This window comes from Drosophila willistoni (genome assembly GCF_018902025.1).
Source record: "Drosophila willistoni isolate 14030-0811.24 chromosome 2R unlocalized genomic scaffold, UCI_dwil_1.1 Seg167, whole genome shotgun sequence".
Taxonomy (NCBI): Eukaryota; Metazoa; Arthropoda; class Insecta; order Diptera; family Drosophilidae; genus Drosophila; species Drosophila willistoni.
In genome coordinates, this window is record NW_025814050.1 from 23,360,385 (window position 1) to 23,386,678 (window position 26,294).

Below are 26,294 nucleotides of genomic sequence, written 5' to 3' on the forward strand. Positions count from 1 at the left end.
CTCTTACATGTTGGGGCCCCCAACTCGGGGGACCGTGGATCTCTTCAGACAACCTCTCTCTTAAAACGTGGAAATTCATTCATGATCGTTCCTGACCGGCCAGTTATTTTTGCAACGCTGTGGAGTGCGGGTCGTTGTGGAGATTTGACGGGTTTTTTTGCGTTCGGAGCTTTTTTGTGTTCAATTTAGCCACAAAGCTTTCTATTAGAATTTTTTCAATAAACAACAATAATTAGAATAAACGTAAATTAAACAATTAATCAATGCAAACAATAACAATAATACGCGACGATTAATAAAACTTATACATATATGAGAAAATCAAATATAAAACAAACAATCATTATTTAATTGTTTGTGAGCCAATAAAAAAATAAAAACCGTGCCTCTAAATTATTGTACTTAATTTTTATGTACAAAATTACCAGAGCTAAGTGTAAGTGTGTGTGTGTATCTTAGAGTGTGTGTGTGTGTGAGAGCTTATACGTGTATGCAGTGTTCTAGTGCGTGTGTGTGCCTCTTTATCAATTGCTCCACATAACAAAAAAAAAAAAAAATAGAAAAAAAATTTCATTTCATTGAAGTGTTTGACAGCAAAGTCAGTCAACAACGGGGCACTACGCTAAAAACTACAAGGAGAAGCAGAGACAGACTGAGAGTGCGATAGAGTGAGGAGGAGGCGCAGCTTAAAACGGTAATTAATACAAACATACGATTGATTTGACCATAAACAAATGATTCAGCAAATTGTTGTTAGTTCTTCTGTGTGTATGTGTGTGTGTGTGTGTCTGTGTTGGGGACGATAAACAACAACTGTAAATGGTTGAAAAACACTTGGCCCTTTTGGCCGCCGCCGCCGCGCGCTATGACGATGACGGCTATAATAACTCTTGTGACAAAGCAATCGAAATCATCGAAATAAAGTAAACCAAAACATATGCCCATACAGTCAAATCGAAGTTAAAGTCGAAGTCGAAGTCGGAGTCAGGTCCCAACGCATGTTTGCAATTAGTGTGCCAAAGCTATTGCTATTGTTCGATGTCGCTGTAAACGTCGACGTCGACGCCGATGCCGACAGTAACGCCGACGCAATTGCAAAGTAGCACGCGCATATGATGGGGGAAAGGGACACACACACACAAACTTTGCCATGTCTCGCTCACCCGCATATGGGCTTTTGTGTCTTGCCCTGTCTTGACAGTCCAACCTCGTTTAATGTAACATACAGAATTTGAAGTGGGTGGAACAAGCTAATTGTCGTTGATAACAGATAAGAGATAGAGTGCTTTAAAATAAATCTGTTAACTTTGAGGATTCCAAGTTTTATTTGTATTTCTAACATTCCATCAATGCTGGCAGAAACATAAATATTAAAATTAATCCATGGCTTACGATTATTTTGCAATTAAATATTAAATGGAAATATACTAAATTTAACTAACGGATTAAAAATATAAAAATATGTTTGGATAGAATTCATTATATCTATAATTATAATATAGGAATACATAGAGATGGGATTCAAGATGACGTTAGCTTTTAAAAAACTAATTATCACCTGTTTAAGGATGATTTCCTTTTTCCATACCCAAACGATTATTACTGAGTGCATGAGCAACTGTTGTTTGACAACAATTTATTCCAAATATGTCAATCAATTATAATGAACCATTTTTATGACCACAATGAATAAATTTTGCATTTGTGTGTAGACGCTAATGGCGAGTGCCAACTGTAGTTGCGTTCGATTGTGTCTCTGCTTGCCATAATGCTCTTTAACATTTCGTTAAAGTATTATTTGCCATTTTGTCGCTTTCATTAATTGGCCAGTGTAAAGCGGCTACCTGTCAACTTGTTGTTGCGTTTGTATTTGTTTTTGCAGAGGTTGTTGTTGTTGTTTTTCTTGCTATTGTTGCTGTTGTGGGGTTACTCCAAAACGGCAAGTGCAAATGTTGTTGCTTTCTATCACCGCAGTCCCAGGTTTACTCTTTCTCCCACTCTCTTCTCTTTTCGTCTCTCCCTGTCTCTCTTTGGTGCGAGCACACTTGTTGCTGCTGCCGCTGCTGTTGCCTCTGCTTGCTCATTGTTTTTACAGTTTTTAAGTGGCGCTCATATCCGGCGTTATTTTGTATATTTATTAATTTTTTTGCATTTGCATTTGCTTTGGGCGTTTGATAAGCGCACTTGACTCTTTTCTACTCCTCTTCTCCACCTCCCCCACCACCTCCTCTCTCTTGCTGTCTGCTTCGATCTGTGTCTGTCTGTCTGTCTCTCTTTACATTTGCCGTTATTGTTACAGTTGTTGTACCTGCATTTCATTTGCATTTTTGCCGTAACCTTCATTTGCTATTTCTCTACTTCCTAGTCTTTCCCTTACGAAGGTTAAGTTAAGATAAACATATCGACAATAGTCACCAAAAAAGAATATTTTCGTGATTGGATGGATCAAACAACAATTACACCCTTTTCGGAAGGATATACATACTACGTTATGCCAGTACACATATATTTTCTAGTTTATCGCCACGAGAGAACCTTCCATTTCAGAAAGTATTTTTCTTAACCTCAAACATGGATTGAACTTTGGAGTTTGAAGACAAAGTTTCCTTTTTTACGCTCGAACTAGTTGTAATTCTCAACTAGTTTTTGCGCTAAAGTAGTGTTGGCAAATACAATAAAGCACGACCTGTAAAACTTTTTAATTTATTATTCTTATACTTTGATTTGTTATTAAAGATGAATTCTTTTTACTTTGTATAAATATATTTTCAGGGTTTAAAAACAAGTGAAAACAAACTTTAATGCTACCTGCTTTAGGCATTTGTGGTTGAATTACGAATCGAAGTTCAGAACGAATCCGAATGAATCACCTAAGCAATCACCAACTGTTTTAATATATTTTGTTTTTCGTTTAAAACGATGGCTCATTGAATGTTTAATTGAATTAGTTAACAAAATGTTAAAACAATTTTCAATTAGTTAAGTCAAGACATTGAAGGCTAATGCATGAAAAGTGTAAGTTGTAGATTAAGTCATCGAAACAAATCTCGCCATAATACAAAAGAGAGCAGGGAGAGGGTTGAGAGACAAAGAGAAAAATCAGTAAACCAAAAGAAAAATATAGGTATAGTCGACCCACTCATTGGATATAAATATTTATATAAATTATGCACACATTAACACGTTTTGGCTATAAACCCTAAAAAAGTTCAAATAAAGAGAAGATATAACATAAACCTTTTAAGTCCTAATACATTTTTTTACACCATGACAAAATATATACAGGTAGATATATATCTATATATTTATTAACTAATATTCGATCGGCATGTCGAATGCTAAAGCTGACTTATTCAGATTAATCTAATCACTACACAATTTATTTGTGTATACAAATTAATATGCACAGACAAGATGAAGAGACAATACCCAGACAGCAAATTTAAGATAAGTCGACGTACAGAATACCCTGTACTAAGTAGAGAAAATTATTTCGAGTAGAATTCGTAATGGCCTTCTTTCAAAAATCCTGAGTCCTGAAATGACATTTTTTTTAAATTTCAGCAGTTCTCACGGTTTCTCGACTATGATACGTTTATATACCCCCTCACAGCATTTGTTTAAAGGGTAACAAAAGAGAAACAAGAATCTCTCGACAACTTTTGATATTTTAATAAATAAAATATTTACAAAAAAAGAAACAAAAACTAAGCCGAAACGTAACTTAATGAAAACAAACAAGAGCAAGTTCTTCTTGGGAACTAAAGTGCGTGACGTCAACCAATGTGAGAGGGCAGCCCCTCCGTTTGACCCGTCACATTAGCATATGGAATAAATAGACAGCTTTGAACTTTAGCCAAGTTATTTTTTGTTCGGAATTTTGGTTTTATTAAGTGGATTGGATCAAGGGCATTTCGAATCAATGTCTGGATCAACGGGTTTAAAGGTTCTCATTAAAAGTGCAGAGCCCAACACGTGCCCCAAATCGATTGGAATAAGATTACAAAAGCTAAACAGCAACTGGAGGTTGATTTCAAAGAGCTGGGTGAAATTGGTATCAATGAATAAACCTTGTACTTAAGATAGAGTACACTGTATCTTATAATTGAGTGTAGATATTGAAGTACCGCCTAAAACGGAGGGCACCTCCAGAGAAACAAAAGTTTGGTTTCTGTTTATCTGATGCAAGTTCTTTTTGTTTTTCCTTTGTAAGTCGCATTTGACTTTAGTTTCATGATGATCTTCACATTAATTCACACTGCCTTCGCTAATGCAGCTCCCATTTTTATATTGGGTGTGTCTTAATATTCATATATTGTGATAATTTCAGGTTAGACAAGTCTTGTGAGTTTATACACATACAAATGTAGGTATATATGTAGTTACGTGTAGTATAACCGATTTTCGATGCAAACGTTTTTTTTTTTTTTAGATATGACCTTTCCTAGGAACTTCCGTTTTTTTCTTTTTCTTTGGCCAACAACAAGTTGTGTGTGTGTGTGTTTGTTTTTGTCAATGGAATTTGCCAATTCATTGAAAAATATGGAAGAAAAATATAAGAAACCTTTTAAAGCTGATCAGCATAAAAATTCGCATGCACCCAACTCATATATCATCATATAATCAGATATACTCACACAAACTCTCATGCTCTTGTCACTTGATAGAGGAATTGAGGGACTGACTTTACAAAAAGCGCCCTAAACAATCTTTTTGGTCTCATCATAAAAAATAAAAAGAAGAAAAAAAGAAAAATAAGTATATAAATGCTAATAATAACAAATTCAACAATTTCCTGCGCCTCACCATGATTTTTTTTTTGCCGTTTCATGTCATTAGCGGACTCCAAAGTAAATATTTGATGAAGACAAAACGAACGAACCCGTTCGTCCCCCCTTTGGCCCCACCCCCTCCACTCCCCATTTGTGATCGTGTCGTGGGGCCATGGAGAGGGCGGCGGCGTCTTTTCTTTATGAATCTCTCTTCTCTTCATGTTTCATTTTTCGAGATGAGTTTGGGAGTCGAGTAAAACGATCGCTGTTGCTGTTGTTGTTGTTTGTGCTGACTGTGACATTTTTGTCACATGAACTCCACATTATGCGATCGCCAATGATCCTACGGCCAACAACAACAACAAAAACAACAAAATGCTTTATATACTCAGCAATATTTCTTTATCCACACAACAAATACAAAAAGAAATAAAATCACAGTGTGTGTGCGTGTGTGTGTGTGTTCACTCTTCATAATTGTATCGATCGTTCGCATTGTGTCATCTCGATGAGAGAGAGAGAGAGAGAAAGAGATCTCTGAGAAGAGATCAGATAGCTTGAACTTGAGGTTAATCTTGGACCACGCTGTGGCAAATAAATAAATAGTTAAAAGTATTTTTTTCGTTTGATTTAAGCCGACTTATATGAGCACTGACAAATCACAGTACACATCCATCTCTCTCTTACTCGTATATGGTAAACGATTGAGTGTGCCCCCTACCTCACCTCACTCCGCTGATCCCATTCTAATGGCGCCCACACCGCACAGTTCTGACTCTGACTCTCAGACTCTGTAACTCAACACGGCCGTGTGTTAATTGTATGATTGCAAATGTCGTGATTTTTAGTGTGTGTTGCCCCTCAAACGTCTCCTCCTCCTCCTGGTGTGTGGGTTGGGAGAGGGTGCTGAACTTTAATTAAACGCCAGGCCAAAATTTGTAGTTTTGAACTTTGATAAAATGCGAGTAAATTGTGTGGAGATCGGTTATCGTTAATAATTGCAATTTAAAGATCATCTATGGGCAACCAAAAAACTGACGTAAAGCTGTGTTGCACCGCATAAAAAGCTATGAAGTAATGGAAATATATATTTTTTAGAGTTTGTAAAGAAGGGAAAGCTTATCTTAAGTATCCCACGTAACTATGTCCTATGTGTGAACAGCAAACTCAATCGAGTTTTTATATGCCTTCTGCAGTCAAGGATATCTCATATCTATACAAACTTTATTTCATCTATTACACTCCTAACACTTTAATGTCTAAGGCAATTTTAAAGTTACTATTCAGAGATGTTGCATACTTTAAGGGGCAAATCGCCAAAGATGCACCTTTAAGCCTCAAACTTTAAATTTTGTGCAATTTAATCTAAGTCAAAACCTACTACTAACTAGAACATTAATTTTGGTGGATTTGAGACTACAAATTGTTCAGTGTCACCCGCTGCTTAAAAGGTCCCATCACTAAAAAGAGCATCCAACGAAACTAGCTTGTGGTATAATAAATCAGCAAACTGAAAACCTTTGCCAAAGTTAGAACCTTCGTTTTTTTGTATATTTTGTTCACCTTCGTGGTATCTCAACGATCTCGGGCAAGAGTTCATCTTGCGTCTTCCCACATACTTAAGTGTGTGTGTGTGTGTGTGTGTGTTAGTGTATGTGGTGCAAAATGTCGTTGGGCGCGCTCTGTCAGCATCGTTTGTCACAATGTCAAAAATGCCGTCGCCAGTTCGTCAGTCAGTCAGTCACCTCCAAGCAAATATCGAAGCGTTGGCGCAGATACACGACAAACACACTTGCAATTTTTGTGTGCGGTGTGTGTGTTATTTTTTTTTTTCCATCTAAAAATAAAACAACACTGAAAATGCTAATGCCACAGAGAGAGGCACAGAGAGCTGTTGCCCGACCAAGCGACCAAACGACCGACCGATCGACACCGTCAACCATCGACCAGACCTCAAATACAAACGCCCGTTTGCCCTCACACACACACACACACACACACACAGAGAAAACTTATGGAGGCAGGCACACACACACACACACACACGAAAAGACAGACCGAATGACAAACAGACATGTCCCCAAAATGACAGAGCAGCGCCTCGAGTTCACTTCAGTCGAGAGAGTTTGAACTGATCTGAATATACTTAGTATGTGGGTATCTTAAAAATATATACATATGTATCTGTATATAGTCTGTACATCTATATATATATACATATACATACGTTTTGCCTTCTATATAGAGAGCGGCACACGCTATGTGCCAATCTTTGCTAGGATGCGAAAGTTTTTTATTTAAACTACAACTACAACTCTGTCAGAGGACCAGACTCTGTTCCAAACTGAAGTTGAAGTCGAAGTCAAGGCGTGTGGGCAGCAGCGCGTGTTGAGTTCACCTTTTTTTTTTTAGAGTTTTTTGCACCAGATATGCTGAAGCCTGTCGCTGGAACATGAGGCAAACATGGCAACCAAAAAAAAAAACTACAACATTTTAAGGCAAAACTTTTTTCGACTTTTTTTGGAGGCGACAAAGATCGTTCGCGTCTGCAGTCTTGAGACTGCTTTTTAAGTGGCTGCTGGTGCTGCCTGCTTAAGAGGTCAGGTCGTGTGGCAACTGTACTTCAAAAAGTGACACCTGCAAAATGGAATGGAACGAAATGAAATGGAGGTCAAAAGAGACAAACACACACAGAGACAAAGACCCGAGGAGGCAGATGAAAATGGCGAGGGGGGAGATGATTTGATGGACAGGTTTGAGTTTGAAAAGTGAAAGAAACATGCAATGTCTGGGAATGATGGAATGAATGCTGCTGCTTTTGCTGTTGCTGATGATGATGATGATGATGATTCATTAAAGGCTAACTAAACCCTCTTGAAAATATTAAACAAAACAAAAGTCCAAGATTGTTTATTTTACCAAAAATTATAAGAACGTTTTCGTTAGGGATATGTGGTCAAGGGATTTATAGACAGAACTTTAAATTAAGATCTCTGACATTTCTTTGCATCGTTCTGGGGATAGATGATTTATAAATACGATTTAAAAGTATGTTCCATTGCAAAGTTAGTTAGTGTTAGAACTGCACTGCTTCATAAAGAACTGCACTGCTTGTTCGCCATAGATCTAAGGATAATTTGCACTGCTTCACATCTGTAAGAGTTTACAAATGATGAACATTTTATGAACTTTCCCGATCTTCAATCATGGAATTCATCTCAAACAAGATCTCCAGGTAACATTTACTTTATTTTATCGAGCCATAAATATTTTTCTGGGTGTAGGCTATATATTTCACATGCAGCATATACATATGTAACTATGTATATATGTATGTGAATTGTAGTACCATATAACGAACGACATCCACGCAGAACATCAATGAATCAAAAAGCAACAGCAAAATAACAGAAGACACCAAAGCAAAGGTAGGATGGGATGGTTTTGGTTTTGGTATCGAGATGGGATAGAGGGCAAGGTGAGAGGGCGCAGCATCTTCGACGTCGACCAAAGTTGACAACGCGATACCGCAAAATGCCGCCAGCTTGGCTGATGAGGGGCAAGTCAAGGTGTATGTGTATGTGTGGGACGATCTCCAATGTTGCGAAAAACACAGAGAAAAGAAGAGCAGAGGACGGCCTGAAAAATACAGCAGAAAAGACATTTGGACAGCCGTACAATTGACTCGTTTGCCAAACACGCGTCAAAAAATTGAGCTCCATACAAACAGTTTTGAACCAACAAGAACAAAAACAAAAACAACTGCCAAGACTTTAACAGAATCAAAATTTTCAGTCTTGCATACAATACACTGAGGAGACAGACAAATATCGTTTGGGGTAACACATACTTAACCTGTGGCAGGTTGTTGCTGTTCTTTTTTTTTGTTGCTACCTTACTTTTGATTTGGGTCCAATATTATTCACTTATGCTAAATGAGGTGCCAAGAATAATATGCAGCTAAACAAAGAACGTAACTTTTTGTACCATATTTCTGGGGCAACATTTTACAAAGGTCTGATCCAAAAAGATTCTTCTCAGGATTCATAAAAAAAATGTTAATTATGGTTTCGAATTCACAATTCAAACTATTGTGAATCGATCTTGAGGTGTACCGATTCAGCATTGTGGATACAGAGGTAATATTTAGCTCTCATTAAAAAGTGATGGTTTTTTTTAGTTCCAAGCCAAGATTTAAATTAGATTTTAAAAAAATTAAATTCGGTTTTAAAAGTATGATCTTCAATATTACAAATATCACTTTAATGGTACTCTTAGATTATATTCAAAGGTCACACATATCACAATGTTGCTATTTGGTTAATATGAATACTTGCCAAAATTTCAATGTGAGTCATTTATAAAAGTATTTAGCTTAGTATTTAAATTTACCTATTTCTCATCAAAAATCAAAAAAACAGAAGAGTCGTTTTTCTGGCGGTTTTTCATTTATTATTATGATTCTTTTGCGTCTTGTCATTTGACTTTTTGCCTGGCCAACAAAAATTCACATTTCTACATACATACATATGTACATATGTATGTATGTGTGTATATAGATGGCAAAAATGTATCTCACAGATACAGAGATACATACATATATGTATATCTACATCCCATGACATGACTGCCTGCCTTTTGTTCTGCAGTTCGAAGAATTATACATATATACATATATAAAGATGTTTGTATGTATGTATATAATATATATGTATGTTCCTCTTCTTGGTTTTTTTTTTGCAAAAGATCACAGACCTTCTGACCTCTCTCTTCCTTAGCTGAGCGCCCTGCATACAGCACAAAAACGATGGAGACGGCAAAACTGAATACAGAGAGAGAGATACAGATACGTACACCGAAGTACTACGATATATGCATGGCCTACCCCCTCACCCCTCGCCCATCACCCTCCTCCCGTTTAACCCCCATGCCCCAGTGGACTCTGAGGCAGCGGGCAGCGGCAGCGTTGTCGGTCGCAGTTCTAAAAATATTTTCGCCGCCAACTCAGGTCGCATATCGTCGGTCGCCTCTGTTTTGCCTGAAATTTTGTTGTTGTTTTGGGTTAAGTGTGTGTAGAGGGGGGCGGTGAGAGGGGTGGTGATCTCCCCTCTCTCACTCTCTCTCTCATGCAGCCGGACTAATTTTTTTCCGATGTTCTTTTTAAGGTTGTTCAGGTCGATTTCGATTTACATAGAATTCGTTTGTTCGTCTGCTGTTTCGTCGAGTGAGTGAGTGTGTTTTTGCTTCATTTTTGTTTTTATTTTATTTTTCTTTTTATTTTTCATTAGAATAATGCGATATAGGCAATTAATATGCATATGTTTCGACGAGTTCAATCGAACAACAACTGGGCAAATAGGAAAGTGCAATGGAACACCAATGGAACAACAATTGTAATGACGACGATGACGATGGGCTGACAGTCCGCCGGTCCCCCGGTCCCGCGGTCCCCCGGTCCGACCGTCCATCCGTTCCGTCCAACTGTATTTCTGTCTTTACGACAACGAGTGACGAGGCCAAAGTATCAAATGGCCAAAGCGACACAGATATGCATCTACCAATACAGTTGCAAGGCAAATACGCCTACACTTTGTTCGGACCCTCCAACTCCTTCCCGCCACGCCTTTTTAGTTGCTGTTGTTATTGTCGTTGCATCTAATATGAAGTTGTAAGGCCCATGTATGGCTTTATCGCTTAGATTCGTAGTCGTAATCGCTGTTTGTTGCCGTTGTTGCTGCTATTTGTACGTGTATTCGTCATGCCAGCTCATTCCCATTGCTACTTGAACTCTGACCAGCTGACCTTCATTGAACCCTTTTTTCCTCAGTCAGTATGTGCGCGTGAGTTTGTGTGTGTGTGTGGCTAAGAGTGTTCGGGCTTTGCCATGCAGTTCATGTCAGACAGACAGACAGATAGAAAGAGAGAGGGAGAGAGAGAGAATTCAAGCGAATCAGTGAATGATAGCAGGAGAATAAAGAGCAACCAAAAGCATGCAATACAGTAAATACTCGTCAAAAAAGTCAATTTTTTTTATTTGAAAGGGTATAATGATCCTTTAACCGAATTTAAATATCAATCTCGGTTTCAACGACTTTGAATCTGATAAATGGCCCATTTCAAGAAAAACTTTAATCAAACTTGTAATTAGTAGATAGTTAGATTGACCAATCGAGTTGAAAAACCGAAGGAAGGAATTTATTTTTGCTGTATGTAACGATTAGTATTTTGACTATCATTCGTTCTCTAATAATTTTGAATCATTAAAGTTTTATGCGATCAGTTTTCCAAGTGATCTCTTTGCCACCTGTGCTTATCACTTTGTTGCCCATGTCTAATCTCTACTGTAATACCACTGATAAAGCTCACACAGCTACTCTCTCTCCCTCTTTCTCATCTCTCTTAGGCTTTAAGGCTCTCTCTTTGCTGGTTTGTTTTGCTTTTGACAGCTGTTTCTTGTTAACTCTGCCTCTGGTTCTTTCTCAGTGGCGATATTCAGTCTTCTCTCTTTGCACGCTCTTTCGCTCTCTTTGCCGCTCTCCAATCACTTGGGGCTCTCTTGGGGGCCTGCACGTGTAATGAATGTTTGCGGCTTTGAGTCTCTTTTTTTCGTCTTCTTCTCCGTGTGCGCTCCGTCGGTGTGTGCTGTTGTTATTATTTCGTTTTATATTACCGTTGTTGTTGTTGTTTTTTTTGTTTGGGGCTTTCCATACTCAGTATTGGGGGGCTGCGTTTAGTACGTTTCCGTTCGTCGTAGTGCGAGTCATGTGAGGCGGGGAAGTGTGAGAGTGAGAGAGCGAGCGAAACAAATAGACGTAAAGCCGATCGCCGTGGCGCGTAAAGTGCAACACATAACCATAAGATACTTTTTGTGTTTGTTTGTTGCATTGTGTTATATATTTTATCTTTTACCTGTAACGGATTGTCACACAACACACAACAAAAAAAAATGTATCTCGTAACTAAATCCCACCTAAAAATAACCCGCAACAGATAAGAAGCCAAAAAAAAAAAACCAAAAACGCATTCTGCATTTATCTCATAACCAATGTAAAAAAAAATATATACATAGCTCACGTGTCTAACGTGACAAATTGACAAGAGGCACGGAGAGAGAGAGAGAGAGTGAGAGAAAAAATCTCTTATTTTTTATGATCCGTGAGATGAATGTATGGCACGTGACCAGCAATTAATGAATGACTTGTAGTGTGGGGGAGAGAGGAAGTAGCAAGAGTCCAGAAAGAGGCCAGAAACATAAAGTTTCTGTCAAAGTGAAGTGAAGAAATAGTTTATAACTAATGCAAAATCATTCAACCACTGAGGTGAAACACAAAATGGAAAAAAAATACAAAATTTTGTATAAAAAGGTTCAAGTGAAAAAGTCAAAAGTCAAATATTCCAGCAACCAGGAATGAAATCATTTGCAAACGACAAAATTTGTTTAAAGGTTAAACATACAAAAATGTTAATTATACAACAAATCTCAGAAACGTGTATAACGCATTTATAAAAAAAAGGAGAAACAATCCACAAAAAGATATACATACATATAATATATTTTTGTGTACATACATATATGTATGTATACAAATGTATACAATATTATCGCAACGGAAATCCCCCTAAAAAAGTGCAACCCTCAGCAAAAGTGCATCCGAAGTAAATCTAAAAAAGTGCACAAATAACAGGTTCATTTTTTGTTGTGGAAGAAAAAACAATATTAAAAAGTAATGAAAACAATTTAGAAAAAAAATATATATAACATTTACTTTTTGAAGTAGTCAAAGCGAAGGAAGAAGCAAAAGCTTTAACTGCTGAACAGGCGTCGGCGGCGGCGGCAAGTTTACTTTGGATTCGATTTGATTTGATTTGACAAATTGACAGCAGCTCCCTCAGTCATTCAGTCAGCCAGTCAATCCGTCAAGTCTCCCATTCAGGCACAATAGATCGGAACGTCTCGTCGTTGTCGGTTGATGAGTTTGAGGGCAATCAACGTGAAACAATCAAAAAAGGTAAATTCAAATTTTCAATTTGAAAATGCAAAAAGCTGTTTAAATATTTGATAGCTAACGTGACCTTAAACTTTTTCCTTTGTTTCATTTAAAAAAAAAGGTTAAAGTTATTTGTCGATTTGTTGTTGTTGTGGTTTTTTTAATGAGAGAATTGTTTTAGTCGTCAGTTTGAGAATTGAACTATTGGTTTATCATGGACTTATGACTAATTCACAATGCTAATCATTTCCATTAAGTCAGCCAAGTTGTTTCTTGTTATTAAATATTTTATAAAAGTATTTATCAATGAATCTTAAATAAACTAAATTCCTTTTGTATTCATACGAGTATACATTTAGAACATCAAATATTTACTCTAAGTATACAAGACATTAAATATTTTTGTTAACAAATTATACCTTTATACCTTTAAGATAGTATCAAAAACTCTGGTGCATATGAAAAGTGTCAAATTTAGAAACAAATCTGAACAAAATTTATGATATTTCTATACAAAAACATAAATCCAAACAAACAAATAAAATAACCTTCAGTATCCTTCCTTATCTGGTTATCCGTTCTGCACACAGAGTTTCTCATTTGAATTCAGTCTACAATGTGTTCAGAATGTTTTTTAATATTATTTAGTTTTAAATATTTACATACATACATATTTAAAAGAGAAGTTTTATCATTAGAACTTATAATGAAGGATATGAAATCTCTAATTTACGAGTATCCTTAAAGGAAAATGAAACGTTGTATGAAATGAAAAAGATTTTAAGATTCTCGAACATTAATGTAAAACATCGTTTAATTCATCTCCTGCTAACAACAAATGGCAGTTAATCTCACTTTACTAGCGAGAAAAAAATAATAAAAATACCCATCATTTGACAACAAGTAAATTAATTAAACAAACACCTAGCATAGACATAGTTTATAGCCAAGCAGCCAGCTCAACAACATAAAGTCATCAACACTTCTCTACACCACCAACAACAACAACAACAACCAAAAAAGAAGAGAAAAACGTTAGAAATAAAAAATAAATAATTGAGAAAAAAGCAACTACGAGTACGTACGTATATACAACAACTATTTAAAGACAATACAAACAAAGATAAATTAGCAACATAAATGGACAAAACAACAAACGACTAAAATGGCTTACAAAACTTACCAACTTAATTGAAGAGACTGAAAGAGAAGAAATATGGCGAAATAGTGTTAAAAAAATAAAGTTTATAAACTCATGATTTGTCTATTTCACTTTTCTTTTTCAAAGACTTAGTTTTAATACCCCTTTTAATGTTTGCCATTTTATGGGGTATATGAGGCTCTGTCAAATTGATTTGTTCCAGATCAGTTACCTCAGAAGATAAAAAAATTTTGCATGGACAATAACAAAATTTTGTAAACAAAGTAACTTTAACTTTATTCCTTGCGACTTTTCGTAAATAAATTATTTTAGAAAAATGAGGATAAGCCTCATTTTAAAGTTCATATTCGCGTTTTCAACTGAGTCACAATGTCACAAAGTTTCTCAATTCTAAAACTAATATTCCAAAAGATCTTGGTTTAAGGACCAGTCAAAATTCCACGATATTTTTGGAATTTGTCAAAATGTTTTTTGTCTACTTTTTTAAGAAAATTGACGGCCTTTAAGACATTTCGTTATATGTTCTTTCGAAGTGTTTGTCATATTTGTCAATAAGGACCAAAACTTTAAAAATGAGCCCCAAAATCCCCGCCTGTCTGGCAACCTCTGTATCAGGGTTGCAATAAAACTGAGCTACCAATATTTTGCAAGCGTTCTTCACAGCTGAAGAAGAACTTGAATTAGTAAATTAACTGATCTGTTTTAAGTTTCTGTTAAGGGATATCCAACAGTCGATATAGTGATTAAGTATTTAAAATTAACAATATGTATATATTTATTTTTATTTATTTCCTGCCTTCACTTTGTCGATTACTTGCAGCAGCCACAACACCAACAAAAGCAACACTAGCTAAGTGAGTGTGTCTGAGTGTGTGAGAGAGAGAGATATAGATACAGAGGGAGAAGGCAAATCGAATCGGTGCGTTGAGGTGTTTGACAATATGTTGAGCCCCCATAATGAAGGAAATTGATACGGAGACAACAGTAGTATGGCCAGCCTGGTGTTATTCCGGTAAGTTACCATGCACATCCACATTTATTTATTTGTCTATGTTTTGCCTCCCTCGTTCATGCCCCCAACACACACACACACACACACACACACACAACCGCTTTTGTTCATATGTGTGTGTGTGTGTAGTAACAACAATAGAGATGGTGCGGAAAGGGGGGAAGACCAAGAAAGAAAATAAAGTAGGTGTTGAAAGTTCAACTATCGTTTTACGCTACTTTTTTTTGCTCTATTGTTAGACAGACGCATGAAGGGTATGCACGACTTGTGGCACGACTTAATGCTAACTTTCGATTAACTTTTTCAAATGTTTTTTGTCTCTGATTAGTTTAACTTTCGGTTCAATGAAAGTTAAAGTCTTCAATTTAAATATACAAGCATTTACACGGCTCTTAATAAAATACTTCAATTTGCACAAGTTTTTATTGAAGCGTAAAAGTTTTGACAATTATTACGACCATTCACAAACTTTACATCTAGGACTTGAAATTTCCATTAGGTTTTTATTGAAATTTTTAAAAATTTGCTTTCTATACAATTTGAATTAATAGCTACCACCTGTTGCTGTAAAGTCAATATGACTGGAAAATATTTTGAAAACCAAATGAAATAATTGTTTTAAATACTTAAATTTTCCTCGAAAAGACTTTTAGAAATCATAACTACTTTTACATCCTATAAGGATATGTTTTTTTAAGGATCTTTCAACTGTTTTGATCTAACTAGCTTGATCTTTTCTTATCCTATGTCTGGAAAACTTTAGCTTTTAAGGGGTATCTGATTGGTCGTTATTCCTGCTAAACGATTGTATTATTCTTATGCTCATTTTTGAATTGATTGTTGTTGTTGGTATTTTCGTTTTGTATTACTTACTGGGCTGAGGCGTTGAGAGACCTCGTTTTCCCATTGTTATTGTTGTTTGTCATCATGTCGGCCGTAAGTTATACCGGTCGTATACTGGACGGACGTTTCGGTCAGTTCGGTAGTTTTGGCCTAGTGGCAGCAAGGGGACAGTTTATGACCAATGGTTTTTGTTTTCGTCTCTTTTATTTTTGTGACTGCTGCTGTAAATTTGTCTTGCCACGGTGCAGACCTTTGGCTTTTGATTATTTATATGGGTGTGACATTTTAGTCTTTTTCTTTTGACATATTAATTAGATTGACTATGGGGGAGAGTCAGAGAGGCAAGGAGACAAGCCACTGGTTATGACTGTCTCACCTTGTATTTGGCGATATTCAGATGCCGTTTTAACTGACCAACAATTCAAGTCAAGTATTCATTCATTTTGGCTAAGCTGATGTCATGGCCGTTTGTCACCTTTGACTTTTTGCTTACCGGTCACTCTCAGATCGCATGCAAAAAACGAGAATTTTTGCCGACATGCATATAGAAAAAAAAACCGAATGTTTAAAAAGAAAAAGTAAAAGGTAGAACAACAAAAAAAACAAGTAAAAAAGTAGCCACTTAACGAGCTTATAGTAGCATATTGCAAAACGGGATAATTATTTATCTAAAATAAGAAGCAGCTTAATCGTTTTTTATTTGCTTCTTTCATTTTTTATATCTTCTTAATATGTCATGTTCTAACAATGGAATTATACTGCAGCTTATCAAACAGGTGTTTCTTTCTCTGGAATTAATCTATCGTTTGAATAGATCAAAATAGATAATGTCTCATAGTAACCTCTAACCTTTGCTATCAGGTGTTTCTAAGAATTCATTAAGAACAAGAACGAAAGTCACATATCGTACCCGATCCGGAGAATCCGATTTGAGACACAAAATATGGCTAAATTACTTTAAAAACATCGCAATAACTGAAAAGTCCTACGTTTCTCGATCTGATCTGGATAACCGAAAACTGGATAACTAAATCCGAATAACTGAAATTTTACTGTACTTTACAGCACTTACTGTTTTTGATGGTCACGTGTAAGCTGTAAACGTAAACTGTACTCGGTTCGAGTTGAAATAACTTAATTTCTTTCAACCTTTTGACCACTCCCCAAACGAACAAAACAAAAGTCGAAACCGAAATTAAGAATTCAGCATGCAAATTTTTTTTATTAAATAAAAGTACAAAAAGTTGAAAAATTCAATGCGTTTTGGGATTTTTTTTCTCTTTATTGACCGGCTCCAGCTTGAGGCACCCTCATATAAGGCAATACCCATTGAGAGCCAAAGAGAGACAACGAGAGAGACAGAGAAAGAGACAAATGAACGCCCAAATGGCCGACAAGTGGCGATAAAAAACGTATCGAGCAGCAGCAGCTTTAAAATTAAAATAATCAAAAATAAAAATAAACAAGCACAGGCAAAAGCCAGGCCAAAACGACTCCACCAAACGAACTCGATGATCATGACGATGATGATGATGATGATGATGATGATGAAAAAGATCGCCAGGCGCAAAATTAAAATGCAAAACGAGTCAGGAGGAAAGAGAGTAAAGGCAGAGGCGATCGCAACAAAAACAAAAAAGGTACAGAAGCGACCCGTTTCGACCAGGCTAATACAAATGCAACAACATCAACAAAAAATACTTATATACACAATATCAATATGAGCAGAGCCAGAGCAATGCATTATAACCTTTGTCTTCTACGGCTGCTGCTGCTGCCTTGGCTGCTCTTGGCACTCTGCTTGAATTTTTCCATTTTGCTGCTTTTGGGTCTCGCGTCCCGGGTGCCGGGTCTTGGGTCTTGGGTCTCCCTCTCCACTCAGTTTCGAAACCTTTGACGCGAACTTATGCCCTGCGAATGGCCATGGAATGTGTTTTTGTGCCCGTCGTCGTCTGGTGGGACTGAAAATCGAGAACGGAGAACTGAGAACTGAGAACTTAACGCAGTTAAGTCAAGAAAATAAAAATGGCAATAAGAGGTTAAGGCTGCTGTATATTTATGTTTTCACTCTACCATGGGACAACGACAGTGGAATACTCTTTAAGACAAAAGATCTTCTCAAAATACCCATTATGGATATCATAATCTGAACGATTCGTAGTGTTTTTACCAAGAGTAGATGAAATGTTTTTAGACTATGTTAACGTAACAGTAAGGATAATGTCTGCAAGTTCCAATTGCAAATTGATGAAATCTCGATCATGTCGTTCAATGGGATAGAGTATCCTCAGAGTACAGATTGTTTTATATGCCAATGGCGTGTGCAGTTGCTGTTGACTGCGCAGTCGCATCAGCGGTGGCTCCGCCGTTCACCTCGGCGACGAGAACGATGACGATGACTTCGACGACGAACCTCATCCATTATGTCTGGTCAACTTTGCACTCCGGCGCGGCAGTCAAACGACTTGAGACACGCACACTTGTTGCTCTTTTGCCTTCGCCTTTGCCTTGCCTTTTGCTTCTCGATTGCATGCCACAAGAGTTTGCTAGTTGCAGTTGCAGTTCTTCACTGCACTTATTTATTGTTTGTTGTTGTAGTTATGATTTGCGATTTTTTTCTTTATTTTGTTGAGCCTCTCTCTCTCTCTCTCTCTCGCGCGCGTACTCTTCTCCACATATCGATGGCCACTTGGGTTTTGCCTGATGCTTGCTCCTGCTGCTCTTGCTGCTGCCTTCCAATGCCGCACGGTAGCCGCCGCAGGGCGCAATTATGCCACTTGTTGGAATTTCACTCAAGACTCTTGTACTCAAGAGATCGTGTCGGTGTTTGTGTGTGTGTGTGAGAAGAGTGTTTTGTATGGTGCGCGGATTTTAATTCATTTGTTTTGTTTTCTGATTTTTTTTTTCGTTTTTTTCGTTTTGCTGCAGCATTTTGCGAGCCTAGAATCGCAAATGAGCAAAACGTGTAAATTATACGCGTCGCGGTCACAGCCAAAAGCAAATAAAAAACTCCGTGTGTGTGTCGAATGTACATATGGGTGTTGTGTGTGTGTATGGGTTCAGAGCATATTTCTCGCAATTACACAACATTTTGCTGCCCTCAAAACCAACGAGTGTGTTTGTGTGTGGGTGTGTTGCCACCTAAGGACCGATATATGTACAAATGGTGTACATATATGTATGTATATCCAGATGATGATTATTGGCTGACAGTCAACTCAACCTTAACTCAACCGAGAGCTCAAAGCTCAGCTTATTTGTCACCCCAATGTCTCCTACGTGGCGAAGTGACGGCACACCCGCGTCTTTTGTCAACGACACGACGTTTATTCATCATCTACCCCAGCTCTGACCCGAACCCACTCCCCCACACCATTCCACTCCACACACCACACACACAGCATCGATAATGAGTCGGTCTTGACATTTGCTCTGTCTCTTGAGTTATGTTTATTGTTTGGAATGGAATTCTTTTTGTTTTTTTTCGTTTTTTTGCGCGAATAAGTCTTTGGTTTTTTCAAGTTCTCCATGTAATCCATGGACATTACAGTTGGCTGCAGATCTGTCATTAGGGTCAGCTCTTGATTGTTATGCGGCCCATACAATGGATACGGAAACGTAAGAAACGTTGAAAGAGGAAAAGTTGTATTGAATGATGGAAATTTAACTGGACTAGAAATCAGCATTGAACAAAGCTTAAATTGATTGATTGAAAAGGATTTAAACTTAAATATCCCATTCGTTGAACTAGAAAAACAATTTAAAAAGTATTAAAAGTCGTTTTTGAACCCTGTTTTTTAATTTTTAATAATCTTCATATTATATCTATAATTGGGTATGTACACAAAAAAAAGGTGGCATCTGCAGTTGCAAGCTTAGCCGTTCTTTTTTCGCTTCATTTAGTTGTCAATGTAATTCCCAACTAGTTTTAGCGTTGAAGATATGGTATGGCCATTACAATTGTGGATTCTTTAGCGAAGTCTGCTGATGATAGAACTTGGTGGTTCTTGAAATAGCTATACAGACAACCTGCTCACCTTTTGTGCTGCCTATGATTTAAAATCTTACAAATAAATCAGTAAGATTCACCTGATGCCCCGCTCAAACAAATTTTTTGATTAACTTCAATAAGGTCGAAATCTAGACAAATATAATTACAAATAATATGACTCTAAACATTTTTAATTTTTAACACTTTTTCTGTATAAATTCCAAATATTTTGATGAAACATATTATGCCAAATTATCTTGAAAACAATAAAATATATTACATATTCCCAAAGCAATTAACAGAATTTGAGTAAACTATTTGGCTACTTGATAAAATTTTCCAGAAGTTCTCTCACTCTTCCTCTTCTTGCTAATCCAATTCTCGTTTGTGGAGAAAGTTCATTAAAGTCACTTTTGCTGACCTTTTCGTAAATTTTGCACAGTTGAGCATCTAATTGAATAATAATTGTTATTAATTAAGCACTTTTAGCTTTAAAAACATAAGAAAAAAAAATGAACAAGCAAACAAAGCAAAAAAAAAGGTGACCACAAAACTTTCGAAACGAAAAAAATTTCTAAAATTCCCATTTTGAAGAGATTTCTGAGAGTTTTGCGATGGAAGTTTTGTGGGCAGGTACAAATAAAATAGCAAATAATTAAATAATAAAAAAGAAGAGAGACGAACATTGTGTGTGTGTGTGTGCAGCTTTTTTCATTAACAATTGAACTTGAACTCGGCTGCCGTATGGGTAAGAAATATGTATTTAACTTTAGGCGCCCATAAATTTCAAGTGTAACTCTTGGCTCTCTTCATTTGGTGTGTGTCTGTTCGAGTGTGTGTGTGTGTGTGTTAACCATGACTGTAACAAATTTAACGAACGTCATTGAAATGCCATGAAAAAAAGCCGTGTAATTGTCAAGTCCAAGAGCGCGCGAATATAATATATATATAAAAAAAACACACTAACAGACATAGCCACAAAAACTGCTCAATAAAAAATCAACAACAAATGCAAAGTTGTGCCTTGTCCATTAAAAGTAGCGAGTCCAAAACTCAAGTTGTTTCCAAAGTTTTTGAGGCAACTTAACTCAACTCAACTCACATACCACAAGGTTGATTCTCTCCAATACAAACATACATACATACATATATATAAACCAATATATGTATATTATTATATTGTTGTCTATATGGGGTTGGGATACCAATGCGTAGCCCCCGCCAATACACAACAATGAAGAACAGGCAACGCTTTTAGAATTCAATTAAAAAATCATTGAACGAGACTCTCGCGCTCCCTAATGGACACAGGCAGCACCGAAACACTGGGAGCTGCCATGGAGAAGGAAGAGGAGACCAATGTGAAGCGGCATCGGCACCGGCGACGATCATTGGCGCAGATATTGACAAAATGTCGCAACGTGAGCACAATATTGATGTGACTTGGCAGAAATAAATATATGTATAATGTATAAAGACCAGAGAAGTCAGGTTTGGGGTCGGACGTCTGATGAGGGAGCTTCGCCTCAACTTATTAACATTGCTCAGTTTATATACATACCTGTGGAGAGGGACGGGCTACGGGCGAGGGGGAGCAACCTGTGCCATGACAAACAGTAGGTAAGGCCTTTTACGATCTCAAATTATCATGCTGTAGATAACAAGACAGATGAGACTCTATACATACATAAATACAAACAAGAAAATTTGATTGATCTGAAGGTTTATATCTTGAAATACGTTTGCGTCATGATTACTTCGTTCTGTTTTATGTCTAATTACTACCTTACAACATTCTAACCTAACCTTACACCCCCTACTATAATTGCTGAACCTTATCCAAAAGTCATCACTTGATTGGAAACAAATTACATGTATAATGTCTAACTTCAAGGGTCCAACCCCTTTTATCTAAACCTAAGCTTACCTCAGCATATTTGCCTTACCTTACCATAGATTTAGGATACATTACATAAACTTACTTATTTCCTTAACCTCATCAACCTTCTCCTAATCTACTCCAATCTAACCTAAATATCAATAATTTCCGTCAATTATCCTTAAATTGGCTGTATATCTGCATCTGTGTTCCAGTTAAGAACCTTAATTATTCTTCATTTCATCGGATTATTGATATAGATCTCAAGTCTCAATATAAACAGTGAAGAGAAGCAGAGAGAGTGTTCGAATAAGAGTTTCTCAATCTTTGTTTGCCTTTTCTTTTCCATTTTATTTGAAGAATTTCGTATTGTGGTTGCCGTTTCGTATTTTGTTTGCCTCCTTCACGATGCGCGTGACCCCAAACTTAAAAACCGATTCTCACTTGGCCAGGTTTTTTATTTTGTATTTTGTATTTGTTGTTGGTTTATTTATGCTTTGGCCTCGCTGGCTTTATGACACCCAAACGTGTGTGTGTAAGTGTGCGTGTGTGTGTGTGCACATTTCGATGGCTTGACTCTGTTTGATTATTCAATTTGAAAGTTATTCATTATGTGATCACGTACTCGAAGTAAACGAGAGGGAGAGAGAGAGAGAGAGAAAAAAAGACACTGATCAACAGAAGTACATACTATACAACTGAAAAGGTCAATGTTCGTTTAGACGGATTGTCAATTATTTGGCCAAATTGAATTCTTCTGCCAACACGTTTTATGGCCTTCTTCTAATGAACTTTTCCAAACAGTTTACGACTTTTCAGCAACTTTGCTACGGCTCTAACCTCAAAATTAGTTGCCACATTAAATGAGACTTCCTGTTTTTGTTTTTATTTCACTGTGTGTGTGTGTGTGTGTCAGTATCTCTATCTCGTGTCAAGAGAATCCTTGTGGCAGCCGCAAATGACAAAAAATTAACAGATACTCCTACTTTACCCCGTAGTGTTCCCTTTCGTCTTCTCTCGGTAGGTCTCTAATCTTGAGTTGTTGTCTTCTGCCTAGCTTAGCCCAAGGGGTAAGGAAGGGAGTAACCAGGAGGCCGGCAGGGAGGGGCGCCTATGCTGTAAAAATCGTCATTAAATTGTTGCTGATTTTTATGTCTGACTAGGTAAGTTTTGGTCAGAGGTTCTTCAGCCTTCCAAAGTCGTTCTTACACTTTTGCCTTTTCTTGCCGTTTTATGTTTACTTAGCCCGTTTTTTGCGTTTCCTCTTTTTTCTGTCTCTCTCTTTTCTCTTGATGATGTCTCAATTAGTTGGCCTCTTGTGGATTTTTGTTTGGTGGTTAAAGGGGAAATTGCCTAGAGACCTGAGTTGAGTGTATATGGCAAAGACATACATAGATGATGCTGGTAGATGGTATTTACGGAATGTTGACTGAAACTATTAAAAATTGTACAGGAAATCTCAATGTGGCATGAAGAGGTTGAGGATCTCGTTATCTATCTCATTGAAAAGCAGGATATGGCAGGTGATTAAGATTCACAGATAATGCAACTAAAAACGAGAGAAAAAAATGGCAAATGAGATGGAACAGTTTGATTGGTCAAATTATTCCGTCCATTATCTTTAAGACTATTTTATTGGTTGTTTGAAATTGCTCCTACTTCTCCTCTCCCAAAGAAAACTTATTAACCAATTTGAATGCAAATGCTTCACAATTGAAATACAAAAATCTTAGTCCATAAGAGACGTAAATAATTATGTGAGTTTTGCTTTTACATCGTCCGTTTAGAGTTTTAAGCGAAAGCAGGAGGGTAAAATAAGGACGTCTGACTAAAACACACCTTAACCTTTGTTTTTGCCGAGTTAATCACTGTCAATCATCACGTTTTCACCATTCCTAAAACAATCTACGAAAACATCTGCTTGGTTCCAGAAATGGTTGACTTGCCAGCATTTATTATCGTATAATCGTGCTTAAAATAGAGTGTCCCTTTTGAATGTGGGACGCACTTGTAGAAGGATCGAGTGTAACTAAACTTAGTTAGGGCCATGGCAATGGCTTCAAATGGCAATTTCTTCTAAAGAACTCAAGTCTCTGTCATTCCTTTTTCGATCTGTTTTTGGCCATCTAAACTTGGTATTCCTCTTGTTCGGCCACAAGCTAGCTGTCACCACAAAAAGTTATATTCCACTTGTACTTGTGTGCTCTCTGTGTGTAAGTGTATTATGCAAATCGTTCTCTTCACTTCTAAATAACTGTACCTAAATATGCATATGAGCAAGGAGAAACTGCATAAACATTTATTACACACCACAACCATATAAGAGACCTAGCATAATAGTTCAATCACTTGTCGCCTCAAAAGCATCACCAGCTCTTCTCCCCTCCCTCTGTCCTCCTGTCTTCTCCTATCTCTGTGGCTGTCATTCCATCCTCTATTTGTCACAGACACCAATTTCGTGTGACAAATTTGTATGCCACAACACAACGAAAAACGAAAAAAAAAAAAACAAAAAGATCGTTTTCTATGCCAAATATGGTGAGGAGAAGAGAAGGAGGAGGAGCAGACCCAGGCTTGACTCAGTTGGAGTTGCAGTTGGAGTTAGAGTTGGAGTACTTTATGCCCAGGTTGATTCCGTATTCAAATGTGAGGGAGATGAGGTGCAGTTCTCCGCTCTTTTGGTATTGTTGAGCATTTAAAATGCAAATTATCATCATTATTATGATGGCCCATCATCATCATCAACAAGTGCCAGCCAGCCAGCCAGCCAGAGAGTAAACAGACAGGAGACTCCTGACTGCATCCCTCTGTCTCTGCCGTTTCTCCTACATCTGGCTGAAATTGTTGTTGGCAAATTATTACCTTGGCCAGAGTCATAAACATTTTGGCGTGTCTTCACGTGCCACAACGATCATCATCGTCGTCATCATCATCATTATCAAGAGGAGACAAAGTCAGTCATAAATATGTCACAAAAAATATACTTACATAAACTTAGCCTCTCTCTCTCCCTCTCCCTCTCTTTCTATATTTATCTTTTCCCCTATATGTCTCTCTCCACCCTCTTAGTCTGTGTGATTTGTCAATCCGTCATTGAAGCGCCGTTTGCCGTTTTTCGTATTGGAATTTACGAGGAATCCCCTTTATACAAAGAATTCAATTTCCGTGTTTTTTCAAATATTTTAAAGACATGAATTGAATAAACTCTTCGAAAGCTATATTTACTATATATGTCTGATCCGCAGCGAAGGAAAACCAACTAATTATCTGCTAATGTGATCATATTTTTACATTCCAAAATAATTTCTGTTTATGGAATTATTACTGGAAATCGATGAATTTTTACCATTGATGCTCATATTAAAAAATTAATAATTTCGTGACAGAATTTAACAGAATCGATACGGCGCCTATTTTTGTAAGTCTGTAACCACAGTTAGCAGGAATTTTATATTTAGTATTTTTAGATCATGTAGACTTAATTTAAAATGCCATTATTTGGGCCTTTTTAGGAAAACTTGTAGACTTAAATTAATATATTAAGAGGTATTTTATAGCATTACTGCTTTATTGAAACTTCTTACTAGATAATCGAAGTTCCTCTGAATCTCCCTTCTCTCACTTTTCGAGGAGCTAATTTTAATTAGTTGTTGCGGTTATTTAACTTTCTTAAATATAATTGGATTCTTTTCCTTATTGTTGAGCTGTTGAAAACCAAGTCTAGGTTCAGGTACTGAGTATCATTTCTCAGTTTTCATTTCTTATTGAATTTCTCTCTAATTGAATCACTTCGATTTGTTTTGTTGCTCATGTGCAATTTTCATTGTTTCTCTGTTGCCTGTTGTCATTCGGTTCCATTATGTTCGACACAAAAGCTGTGTGACCCAAGTGTTTGTTGTTGTTGTTGTTGTCACGCGCTGTTATTATGCAAATATTGAAACTGTGGTAAATTGTATGGTGGTGCTGCACGCGTCATTTATTTTAATTCTTTATTCAATGGGATGCGTTCAACAACAAGAAACGGCAAGAAGAGATGGAGTGAGAAGCGGAGTGAGAGGGGAAAACGATATAAAACAGACACAAAGAAAAATCGTTGATTGTTTAGTGTCATTATTAGCCATTTTATGTAGCATAAATTGGGGCGATAAAATGTTGTCAATTGATTTCAATTTTAAAATAACTTTACCCATTTTATAAGTGTGCAATCCTCTTATTTTTTGGAATATTTTAGCCATGCTATATACAGACATTTGTCGGTGCTACCTACCGATGGATGGATTAATGTGTGTGTGTGTCTGTGCTTCAACCAACAAGTTCAAACAGTTCAAAACCTTTGCACGCGAACTTATCGCATACAAAAGCAACCAACCAAGGCAACTTTGTATAGTTTAGAGTGGAACAAAATTCACAATTCACGAAACAATGAGCACTAGATGTATATATAGGGGAAATTGCTATAAAAATGATTAAAATTGCAAAACTTTATAATAGAAGGGAACTAGGAAGACACAAAGTCAATTACTTAAAACTATTTTACAGGTTTTGTGTGACCTTTTCAGTGGACTAACACAGTTTTGGAATGCAATTTGCCACTTTGTTAGCCTATCAAGTGGAAGAATTTTAACCCTTTGCTGCTTAACTGTTTTC

The 26,294-nt window shown here is 36.9% G+C and overlaps 1 protein-coding gene across 4 annotated transcripts in view; it reads left to right on the forward strand.

Moving 5' to 3' along the window:
- The first annotated feature begins 360 nt into the window (after positions 1-360).
- The window catches only part of LOC6644929 (putative uncharacterized protein DDB_G0277255), a 60,547-nt gene continuing 34,613 nt past the window's right edge, over positions 361-26,294 (forward strand). The window contains exons 1-2 of one of the 4 annotated variants that reach the window (XM_023177129.2): positions 361-694; positions 14,743-14,934. In XM_023177129.2, coding sequence (XP_023032897.1) covers positions 14,880-14,934 — 55 coding nt within the window. In that variant the 5' untranslated portion in view covers positions 361-694; positions 14,743-14,879. Of the gene's footprint in view, positions 695-12,534; positions 12,782-14,742; positions 14,935-26,294 lie in introns of those variants that run through there. The other 3 variants (XM_002067624.4, XM_023177131.2, XM_023177130.2) reach the window with 3 other exon arrangements.